Here is a 12,124-nt window from a genome sequence, read left to right on the forward strand (position 1 = left end):
ATTCTATATAGTGTGGCGAGCGCAGCGAGCCACCGTGCCCGAAGCGTGGCGAGCGGACGCGGTCTCATAAGAAAAACGGGAGCCCAGATATTACATAAGTACCCAAAGGATTTATGTTTCGGTGCATTGGGGCAGATGTATTAAGCCTTAACAAGAGATAAATGCAAGGGTGATAAGGAGAGAAAAATGCTCAGCCAATCATCTGATAACTGCCATGTTACAGGCTGTGTTTGAAAAAAGTCAGTAAGGAGCTGATTGGCTGGATGTTTATCTCTCCTTATCACCTTTGCACTTATCTCTTGTTAAGGCTTAATACATCTGCCCCATTATCACTTAATATGACGTTTTGAATTTATTTTTTCCGTTGCTCTACATTGTACATTCTAGGTTCTGCTTCATGACACTGTGGAACAGGAGGAGATGAGGCAGTTTCCTGGTCCAGTACAGAGGTAATTGGGGGGAATGGGGGCTTGCGTGACACAAAAGATCTGGGATTAAAAACCTGAGTGCAAGACAAGCTTTTCCTATAGTTTCCTACAGTATGACTACACTCTCATGTGTACAGGGCTAGTCTCTCTTGTGTATATGACTATGCTCTCATGTGTATAGGGCTAGTCTCTCTTGTGTATATGACTACACTCTCATGTGTATAAGGCTAGTCTCTTGTGTACAGGGCTAGTCTCTCTTGTGTATATGACTACACTCTCATGTGTATAGGACTAGTCTCTTGTGTATAGGACTACACTCTCATGTGTATGGGGCTTGTCTCTTGTGTATAGGAGTACGCTCTGTGTATATAACTACGCTCTCATGTGTATAGGACTAGTCTCTTGTGTATAGGACAACGCTCTTGTGTATATGACTATGCTCTCATGTGTATAGGGCTAGTCTCTTGTGTACAGGACCATTCTCTCTTGTGTATAGGACTATGCTCTCATGTATATGGGGCTAGTGTCTTGTATATAGGACTACACTCTTGTGTATAGGACCACGCTCTTGTGTATAGGACCATGCTCTCATGTGTATAGGACTAGTCTCTTGTGTGCAGGACTATTCATTCTTGTGTATAGGACTACGCTCTCATGTGTATGGGTCTAGTCTCTTGTGTACAGGACTATTCTCTCTTGTGCATATGACTACGCTCTCATGTGTATAGGGCTAGTCTCTTATGTATAGGACTACGCTCTTTTTATATAACTACGCTATCATGTGTATAGGGCTAGTCTTTTGTGTAGAGGACTATGCTCTTGTGTATATGATTATGCTATAGGGCTAGGGCTAGTCTCTTGTGTGTAGGACTACACTATCATGTGTATAGGGCTAGTCTCTTGTGTAGAGGACTATTCTCTCGTGTATATGACTACACTATCATGTGTATAGGTGTCACACGGCGGGCACAGTACTCACCCATCCATGTCAGCCGCCAGCTGGCATGTGTCCGGTGGAGTCCTCGGTCAGGCTGGCGGCAGCAGGTTATGGCGGCTCAGGATGCTGGCTCTGAAAGGCTTGTTGGGGGCGTGGCAGTCTGAGTGTGTGTTGGAAGGTGCTGGGAGGCCGGTGCCACCATCTTGGAAAAAGGGCAAAACAGTCATTGGCCAGGTCTGGGTATTTCCCTCCTCCTCTGTCCAGTTGACCAATGGCAGCAGCCCCCTTGCCATAAAGGGGATCTGCCTAGGCTATCCAGGGTCAGTGCAAAGAGTCTCTTGGGCAGTACACACAGCTTTGGGAAGATCTTGACTACTGCTAGTGCCTCTGCCCACTGTGTTCTGTCAGTCAGTAGTCCCTACAGGCCTCTGACCTCATCTCAGCCTCTTCCTGGTATCCATTGATCCACCTCCATTCCCGGGGAGCCACTGGACTATTACGGTACCCTCCGGTTCTACCTCCTGATCCAGATCCTATCTTTAATCTTCAATCTTTCCATCGTCCAATTGTCCAATCTTCAATCATCCAATTGTTCAATCATCCAACCATCCAATCTTCAATAATCCAATCATTCCATCGTCCAATCAATCTTCAAACACCAATTCCAATATTTATGCAAAGACTTGTTTCTCAGTTCTTTCCAAGGTTATTGCAAAGACTTATTATTTATGATTTGTGACTGCTCATCAAAGAAGTATTTGATTCAAGTTCATGTCATTTTTTTCTTTCATTAAACCTGCTCGTTTTACACTTACATCTTCTGGTCAATCATCTATTCCTGTGCACCACACAATACCATCTGATCCACCACCTGTGACAGTAGGACTAGTCTCTTGTATAGAGGACTATGCTCTCTTATGTATATCACTCTGCTCCCATGTGTATGGGGCTAGTCTCTTTGTGTATAGGACTATGTTCTTGTGTATATGACTATGCTCTCATGTGTATAGGGCTAGTCTCTTGTGTATAGGACTATGCTCTTGTGTATTTGACTTCGCTCTCATGTGTATAGGGTGAACTATGCTCTTGTGTATTTGACTTCGCTCTCATGTGTATAGGGTTAGTCTCTTGTGTATATGACTAAGCTCTCATGTGTATAGGGCTAGTCTCTCTTGTGTATATGACTACGCACTCATGTGTATAGGGCTAGTCTATCTTGTTTATATGACTTCGCTCTCATGTGTACAGGGCTAGTCTCTCTTGTGTATATGACTACACTCTCATGTGTATAGGGTTAGTCTCTTGTGTATATGACTACGCTCTCATGTGTATAGGGCTAGTCTCTCTTGTGTATATGACTACGCACTCATGTGTATAGGGCTAGTCTATCTTGTTTATATGACTTTGCTCTCATGTGTACAGGGCTAGTCTCTCTTGTGTATATGACTACACTCTCATGTGTATAGGGTTAGTCTCTTGTGTATATGACTACGCTCTCATGTGTATAGGGCTAGTCTCTCTTGTGTATATGACTACGCACTCATGTGTATAGGGCTAGTCTATCTTGTTTATATGACTACGCTCTCATGTGTATAGGGCTAGTCTATCTTGTTTATATGACTACGCTCTCATGTGTATAGGGCTAGTCTCTCTTATGTATATGACTACACTCTCATGTGTATAGGGCTAGTCTCTCTTGTTTATATGACTACGCTCTCATGTGTATAGGGCTAGTCTCTCTTGTTTATATGACTACGCTCTCATGTGTATAGGGCTAGTCTCTCTTATGTATATGACTACACTCTCATGTGTATAGGGCTAGTCTCTCTTGTTTATATGACTACGCTCTCATGTGTATAGGGCTAGTCTCTCTTGTTTATATGACTACGCTCTCATGTGTATAGGACTATGTTTATTGTAATCATTTTGAGAAATAGTGTTAAGACCTGCAGAAAAGTGGGGTCCTGTGAAGGGGGCTGCAGGCTTAAATGCATTGATCAATTCATGAACTAAATCTCCACTATTTATTAATAGTGTTTAATTTAGTGAGTGCAGAGCCCCTACAATTTCTATCTATCTATCTATCTATCTATCTATCTATCTATCTATATGTGTATATATATATATATAAATATATATATATATATATATATATATATCTATATCTATCTATATATATATATATATAGATTTATTTATATATATATATATATATATATATATATATAGAGGGGTAGATGTAGGCCTGGCACTCCTCCAACAATTCAATGGACCCAGGTGCCCTCCGGAACAGTAATGTACAAAAGTTTGATAGAAGAAGCAAACGCGGCACTCTGGGAATTTCAAAAACGTGTATTACAGCATAGAAAAAGCTTCCAACGTTTCGGGGTTTAACCCCTTTGTCAAGGATATTAGTGCATTAAAACATACATCAATGTGCTTACCTTTTATCATAAAAGTGAGGGAGTGAGCAGGTCACGCATACAGCAGCGTCGGCATCAAACAGGATGTGGGCGCGGGAGGAAGGTACCGAGCGGCGGATATCCTGCCGCTGGAACGCTGAGTGAAGCGCAAGCTAATAGTTGCTATAGAGATGTAGCGCAGCGTAGCTGTTGCCGCGATGCCGGCGCTGACCAAGCGTGACAGGCTGACTCTGTGGTGAAAAACAAAGTACATGTAAAATTGATAATAGCATAAATGTGAAAATGAAGATGCACCTGAAGAGACGATGCAATATTGAGTGTATTAGAGTGAAAATAAAACAGTGAAGACGTGTCATATACAACTAATGCAGGATTATCAAAATATTACATACAACACATAAAAGCAGAAAAGATACTTCACAGACATGGTATACTCTTCATTAAACTACATTTGAGTATAAATAGTCTTTTTATGATTAAGATTTGACATTGGTCGACTTAATCTGCGTCAACCTAAAGATAACTACAGTAATAATGAACGAGGGATCGAAAAATGGAAAAGAGAATACATCACAATGAGTAAGGGACAAAATTTGTGGGCATCTCTGCCAAACATGAAAGGTAGGTGCACTATCATGATTCAATGATGAAAAATATATGTTGATAATGTCAGTGTAACTGATGTCAGCAAGTGATGTAGGTCCTTAAGTAAATTTTAAACAAGGGACAACAAAAGATATAATGAAGGGAGCAGAATAGTAAGAGAAGTCGGAGATGAAAGAAAGCACACCAGGTGGTCATTAACCAACGTTTAGATCAACGCTTAGATATAGTATCGAATTTATGATCATCTATTTATAAGGACGAAAAGCAAGAATAATGTGGGAGAAAGTAACTAATTGGAAAAGGGTGTAGAGACAGTAAGATTAGCGGAGAGGAAGAAAAAGCACACAAGTTGAGAGTCCAGTGGTATTGGACATATTTAGTATGTTCCATTCTAAAGTAGCATGGTCAACATGGGTTATGTCGACACTTCTCAGGAAAAACTAATAATAATCTGCTGGACAACAAAACTAATCGGAAAAGGTAAAGGGACAGTAAGATAAGCGGAGATGAAGAAAAAGCACACCTAATGAATACAAGAGACGACTTGTGTCATCAGTATTGATGTCGACTCTAGTGTCCTGTGAACCCATGGTGAGAGCATTATGATTAATGTTAGAAAACCATCAGAGTATTTAGTTAGCCTAGATTCATAGTACTGTCTGAAGGGTATAACTAAGAATATTTAATGGTGGACAAAGAAATATAATAGAATAGGGTAAAGCGATAGTAAGATAAGCAGAGAAGAAGAAGAAAAAGCACACCTGGTCCCTCGTTCAAGGTAAGTATATTGGTATTAAGGCTATTAGGATGTCTGAGCCACAAAAGTGCGCAGAAAAACTTGAAGGCACCCCAATAGGTCAACAAAAGCATCATCATACAGTATGACTAGATCTATAAAAAGATCGCATAACTGAATTTATCGTTCAAGCCATGTGGTTTAACACTGTTCAGTTTATGTATCCAAGTTGCCTCTCTTTTTAGTAGGAGTCCTTCCCTGTCTCCTCGGCGTAGCGATTCTGGAATATGGTCAATGACCATATGTTTAAGGTCACTTAGACTGTGACCCATTTGAGCAAAATGCTTGGCTACTGGCTGTTCATTATCCTTGCCACTAAGCGCTTTGTTAATAGAGGACCTATGAAGGGCCATCCTAGTGCGTAAAGTTCTGATTGTTTTGCCCACGTACAGTAATTTGCATGGGCATTGAATGACATAAATCAGGTGGGTGGTCGTGCACGTGACAATATGTCTGATAGGATAGGATGTTCCGTCTATCGGATGAATGAATTTGGGGCCAGTAAGCATATGCTGACAGGTAGTGCAATGTAGACATTTGTAACATCCATTAGGCCTCTGTAGGAATCCAGCTTCTGCGGTAGTTGTAGTTTTAGAGAAACCTGTAATGTCTCTATGGACAATTTTGTCACTAATGTTTCTGCCTCTGGTATGACAGATTAGAGGTGTCTTGTCACGTAGGCTGGTAAGACTCAAATCGCTTCTAACTATGGGCCATAGTGCTCTGGAGGCTCTTGGAAGAACATAAGATGTTGTGTTAAACTTTGTTACAAACGGTAAAGCACTCTCTTGTTTGGATTTTTTTGTATTCGATGATAATAGGGTCTTCCTCGACATCTTGAGTACCTCCAATTTCTGGATCTGTAGGATGTCACTTTTATAACCTCTTGCTTCAAATTTGGAAACCATACCATCAAGGACTTTGGGCAAATCTTGGGCATTACTGACAATTCTTGCTGCTCTCATCATCTGTGACCTTGGTAGGGCTTTTTTTAAAGAGGTAGGGTGGAAGCTGTTACCTCTAAGTACATTATTCCTATCGGTCGGTTTGATGAATAGGCCTGTGGTGATATGTCCATCAACAAGATTGATTTGTACATCCAGGTAGTTTATCGTGTCCAACGATGTTTGGTAAGTAAATTTTATGGGGGAATCCCTTCCATTGATGTTCTCCATCAGGAGGCTGAATTCTTCATGACTACCACCCCATAGCATAAACAAGTCATCTATATAACGTGTGATTAGAATGACTTTACCACTGGCTTCGGGGTTGTCAATGAACATGGACTTGGTCTCTTGGAACATGTAGATATTCGCAAAGGAAGGAGAGACATTGCTTCCCATTGAGCAGCCGGATACTTGCTTGTAAAAGCCACCATTAAAGAGAAAGTAGTTTTTGGTGAGAGTTAATCTCAACAAGTCCAAAAATAAATCATGGTTCAATGCTTGCATATTGGTGGACAGCAAGAAGGCTTTCATGGCTTGTAAGCCTTTATCATGGGGGATACATGTGTAAAGACTACTAACGTCCATGACGCACAGTAGAGTGTTAGGAGGTACTACCTGGAATTTGCTGAGGGTGTTTAGAAAGTCGGTGGTGTCTTGTATGTAAGTAGGTTGGATCTTAATTAGAGGTTGTAATATTCCATCCAGAAACTGGGAGATAGGTTGAAAAATCGAGTTGCGGGCTGATATAATTGGGCGGCCTGGTGGATCCTGTAGATCCTTGTGGATCTTAGGCAGCGTGAAGAAGATCGGGACCGTAGGATGTGGCTGTTCTAGGGCTTTCTGCAATTTCGAAGACATCTGACCGGAGGTTACTGCATTGGTTAACATGGTATCTACTTCAGCTTTGAAGCGTATAGTAGGATCACTGGATAATTTTTCATACACAGTAGAATCCTGTAGTTGTCTTTCACATTCAGCTGTATACTTTATTAAGTCTTGTATTACAAGGCCCCCGCCTTTGTCGGCTGCTCTGAAGATCACGTCGCGGTAACCGCTTAATTTGGAGAGTGCTCTCTGTTCATTTCTCGATAAATTGGAGTGACATGGGTGCTTAGCGCCATTAAATTTGTTGACAGCTGTATCTAAAAGACGAGTGTACGTCTGTATAGCTGGGTTCTGAGAGGGAGGGTCAAATGATGACTTAGTTTTGCTCTTGATGAACTGAGCATGCACCTCCGTGCTGGGCAATGGGGATTTGTTTTGAAAGAATTCTTTTAACCTTAAATTTCTGGAATGTCGATACAGGTCTACTTTCCATGTGAGGTCATCAAAAGAGGTAGTGGGGACGAAGGAAAGTCCATGATTAAGGACATTAAGTTCATCGGTGGAAAATGAACGACTTGAGAGATTGTATACAAGAGACTCTAGCGGTTGCTGGTTTTTCTTGTAGATGCGCGTACATTGCCCACCCCGACGGGTGGCTTTCCGCCTCCTCTTCTTCGGGAGGTAGTGGGAGTTGACACCACCTCGGAGTTCCCCAAAGGGATCGGAGGTTCAGGGGTATCCGATTCTACGTTAAACTCGCTGTCACTGTTAGAAGACTGGTCAGTCCTTCGTTGAGGATTCTGCGCCCGCTTAAATGGACGATGTCGTGGTGGGCGATTCCTCCTTGTGGAGTCAGGGTCATTGCCAGCAAGCCAACGATATACTTTATTACTCTCGTAGTCATCTTTCACCGTGTAGTATTTGGACTTTTTAAATTTTAACAGATCTCTCTGATAGCTGTCACATTGTGCTTGTAGCTTGTTTATCCAGTCATGTGAGGGATCTCTGATGAATTCTGCTTTATGCGATGTTTCAAAATCGCTCACAGCTTGTTTGGCAGATTTTAGCTCACTGGCTGCCTCCTCTATTACGAGTAAAATCAAATCGTGGCTACATTTGTTCAGAATCCCAATCCATCGGCGGCAAAAACTGGGGTTATGCCGACCGATGGTTGGGGTGTTCCGAACGCGGAAGCCACGAGGGATCAACTTCTCCCGGTGGTATTCGGAGAGGGATACACCATGGAGAAGGAAATCAGTTTCCCTCTTTTTTAGGCGAAACCATTGCTTATATAGAATATCAAGGCTGGGCTGATCTTCCATCTGGTGCAATCTTTGTGTAAACCAGATCCTCTCAGGGTCATCTTCTGAGTAGCTAAATTGCTCGCATTTATCAACAGTAATTCCCTGAAATCCAGGGGTATCTCTCACAGGGGTAGCGGTATCATTGGTGTCAGTCATCATGAGCCTTCTTTCTTACTTGTAGGTCTTATGTCGACACAGGAAAAGGTTGACACAAATGTCTGTGATGGTAGAGTCTTTTCTGTATTAAAAATAAGTGAACAAATGAACTCACTTATCGTGAATGGCAGGCACACTGTCATTCAGGGTAGGGTGCCTTGGCTCCAAGGGATGTGTAGAGCATCCAATAGGTAGAGGGGTAGATGTAGGCCTGGCACTCCTCCAACAATTCAATGGACCCAGGTGCCCTCCGGAACAGTAATGTACAAAAGTTTGATAGAAGAAGCAAACGCGGCACTCTGGGAATTTCAAAAACGTGTATTACAGCATAGAAAAAGCTTCCAACGTTTCGGGGTTTAACCCCTTTGTCAAGGATATTAGTGCATTAAAACATACATCAATGTGCTTACCTTTTATCATAAAAGTGAGGGAGTGAGCAGGTCACGCATACAGCAGCGTCGGCATCAAACAGGATGTGGGCGCGGGAGGAAGGTACCGAGCGGCGGATATCCTGCCGCTGGAACGCTGAGTGAAGCGCAAGCTAATAGTTGCTATAGAGATGTAGCGCAGCGTAGCTGTTGCCGCGATGCCGGCGCTGACCAAGCGTGACAGGCTGACTCTGTGGTGAAAAACAAAGTACATGTAAAATTGATAATAGCATAAATGTGAAAATGAAGATGCACCTGAAGAGACGATGCAATATTGAGTGTATTAGAGTGAAAATAAAACAGTGAAGACGTGTCATATACAACTAATGCAGGATTATCAAAATATTACATACAACACATAAAAGCAGAAAAGATACTTCACAGACATGTATGTTTTAATGCACTAATATCCTTGACAAAGGGGTTAAACCCCGAAACGTTGGAAGCTTTTTCTATGCTGTAATACACGTTTTTGAAATTCCCAGAGTGCCGCGTTTGCTTCTTCTATCAAACTTTTGTACATTACTGTTCCGGAGGGCACCTGGGTCCATTGAATTGTTGGAGGAGTGCCAGGCCTACATCTACCCCTCTACCTATTGGATGCTCTACACATCCCTTGGAGCCAAGGCACCCTACCCTGAATGACAGTGTGCCTGCCATTCACGATAAGTGAGTTCATTTGTTCACTTATTTTTAATACAGAAAAGACTCTACCATCACAGACATTTGTGTCAACCTTTTCCTGTGTCGACATAAGACCTACAAGTAAGAAAGAAGGCTCATGATGACTGACACCAATGATACCGCTACCCCTGTGAGAGATACCCCTGGATTTCAGGGAATTACTGTTGATAAATGCGAGCAATTTAGCTACTCAGAAGATGACCCTGAGAGGATCTGGTTTACACAAAGATTGCACCAGATGGAAGATCAGCCCAGCCTTGATATTCTATATAAGCAATGGTTTCGCCTAAAAAAGAGGGAAACTGATTTCCTTCTCCATGGTGTATCCCTCTCCGAATACCACCGGGAGAAGTTGATCCCTCGTGGCTTCCGCGTTCGGAACACCCCAACCATCGGTCGGCATAACCCCAGTTTTTGCCGCCGATGGATTGGGATTCTGAACAAATGTAGCCACGATTTGATTTTACTCGTAATAGAGGAGGCAGCCAGTGAGCTAAAATCTGCCAAACAAGCTGTGAGCGATTTTGAAACATCGCATAAAGCAGAATTCATCAGAGATCCCTCACATGACTGGATAAACAAGCTACAAGCACAATGTGACAGCTATCAGAGAGATCTGTTAAAATTTAAAAAGTCCAAATACTACACGGTGAAAGATGACTACGAGAGTAATAAAGTATATCGTTGGCTTGCTGGCAATGACCCTGACTCCACAAGGAGGAATCGCCCACCACGACATCGTCCATTTAAGCGGGCGCAGAATCCTCAACGAAGGACTGACCAGTCTTCTAACAGTGACAGCGAGTTTAACGTAGAATCGGATACCCCTGAACCTCCGATCCCTTTGGGGAACTCCGAGGTGGTGTCAACTCCCACTACCTCCCGAAGAAGAGGAGGCGGAAAGCCACCCGTCGGGGTGGGCAATGTACGCGCATCTACAAGAAAAACCAGCAACCGCTAGAGTCTCTTGTATACAATCTCTCAAGTCGTTCATTTTCCACCGATGAACTTAATGTCCTTAATCATGGACTTTCCTTCGTCCCCACTACCTCTTTTGATGACCTCACATGGAAAGTAGACCTGTATCGACATTCCAGAAATTTAAGGTTAAAAGAATTCTTTCAAAACAAATCCCCATTGCCCAGCACGGAGGTGCATGCTCAGTTCATCAAGAGCAAAACTAAGTCATCATTTGACCCTCCCTCTCAGAACCCAGCTATACAGACGTACACTCGTCTTTTAGATACAGCTGTCAACAAATTTAATGGCGCTAAGCACCCATGTCACTCCAATTTATCGAGAAATGAACAGAGAGCACTCTCCAAATTAAGCGGTTACCGCGACGTGATCTTCAGAGCAGCCGACAAAGGCGGGGGCCTTGTAATACAAGACTTAATAAAGTATACAGCTGAATGTGAAAGACAACTACAGGATTCTACTGTGTATGAAAAATTATCCAGTGATCCTACTATACGCTTCAAAGCTGAAGTAGATACCATGTTAACCAATGCAGTAACCTCCGGTCAGATGTCTTCGAAATTGCAGAAAGCCCTAGAACAGCCACATCCTACGGTCCCGATCTTCTTCACGCTGCCTAAGATCCACAAGGATCTACAGGATCCACCAGGCCGCCCAATTATATCAGCCCGCAACTCGATTTTTCAACCTATCTCCCAGTTTCTGGATGGAATATTACAACCTCTAATTAAGATCCAACCTACTTACATACAAGACACCACCGACTTTCTAAACACCCTCAGCAAATTCCAGGTAGTACCTCCTAACACTCTACTGTGCGTCATGGACGTTAGTAGTCTTTACACATGTATCCCCCATGATAAAGGCTTACAAGCCATGAAAGCCTTCTTGCTGTCCACCAATATGCAAGCATTGAACCATGATTTATTTTTGGACTTGTTGAGATTAACTCTCACCAAAAACTACTTTCTCTTTAATGGTGGCTTTTACAAGCAAGTATCCGGCTGCTCAATGGGAAGCAATGTCTCTCCTTCCTTTGCGAATATCTACATGTTCCAAGAGACCAAGTCCATGTTCATTGACAACCCCTAAGCCAGTGGTAAAGTCATTCTAATCACACGTTATATAGATGACTTGTTTATGCTATGGGGTGGTAGTCATGAAGAATTCAGCCTCCTGATGGAGAACATCAATTGAAGGGATTCCCCCATAAAATTTACTTACCAAACATCGTTGGACACGATAAACTACCTGGATGTACAAATCAATCTTGTTGATGGACATATCACCACAGGCCTATTCATCAAACCGACCGATAGGAATAATGTACTTAGAGGTAACAGCTTCCACCCTACCTCTTTAAAAAAAGCCCTACCAAGGTCACAGATGATGAGAGCAGCAAGAATTGTCAGTAATGCCCAAGATTTGCCCAAAGTCCTTGATGGTATGGTTTCCAAATTTGAAGCAAGAGGTTATAAAAGTGACATCCTACAGATCCAGAAATTGGAGGTACTCAAGATGTCGAGGAAGACCCTATTATCATCGAATACAAAAAAATCCAAACAAGAGAGTGCTTTACCGTTTGTAACAAAGTTTAACACAACATCTTATG

At 42.4% G+C, this 12,124-nt stretch overlaps 1 protein-coding gene across 6 annotated transcripts in view; it reads left to right on the forward strand.

Annotated features, from left to right (window-relative positions):
- SEC16B (SEC16 homolog B, endoplasmic reticulum export factor) overlaps positions 1-12,124 on the forward strand; it is a 169,219-nt gene that overhangs the window by 28,612 nt on the left and 128,483 nt on the right. For all 6 annotated transcript variants that reach the window (XM_083157257.1, XM_083157258.1, XM_083157255.1 and 3 more), the window contains one exon: positions 388-449. In XM_083157257.1, the coding sequence (XP_083013383.1) occupies positions 388-449 (62 nt within the window). The remainder of the gene's footprint in view (positions 1-387; positions 450-12,124) is intronic.

Source organism: Crinia signifera, chromosome 8 (assembly GCF_055691185.1).
Source record: "Crinia signifera chromosome 8, ASM5569118v1, whole genome shotgun sequence".
In the NCBI taxonomy this organism is placed as follows: Eukaryota; Metazoa; Chordata; class Amphibia; order Anura; family Myobatrachidae; genus Crinia; species Crinia signifera.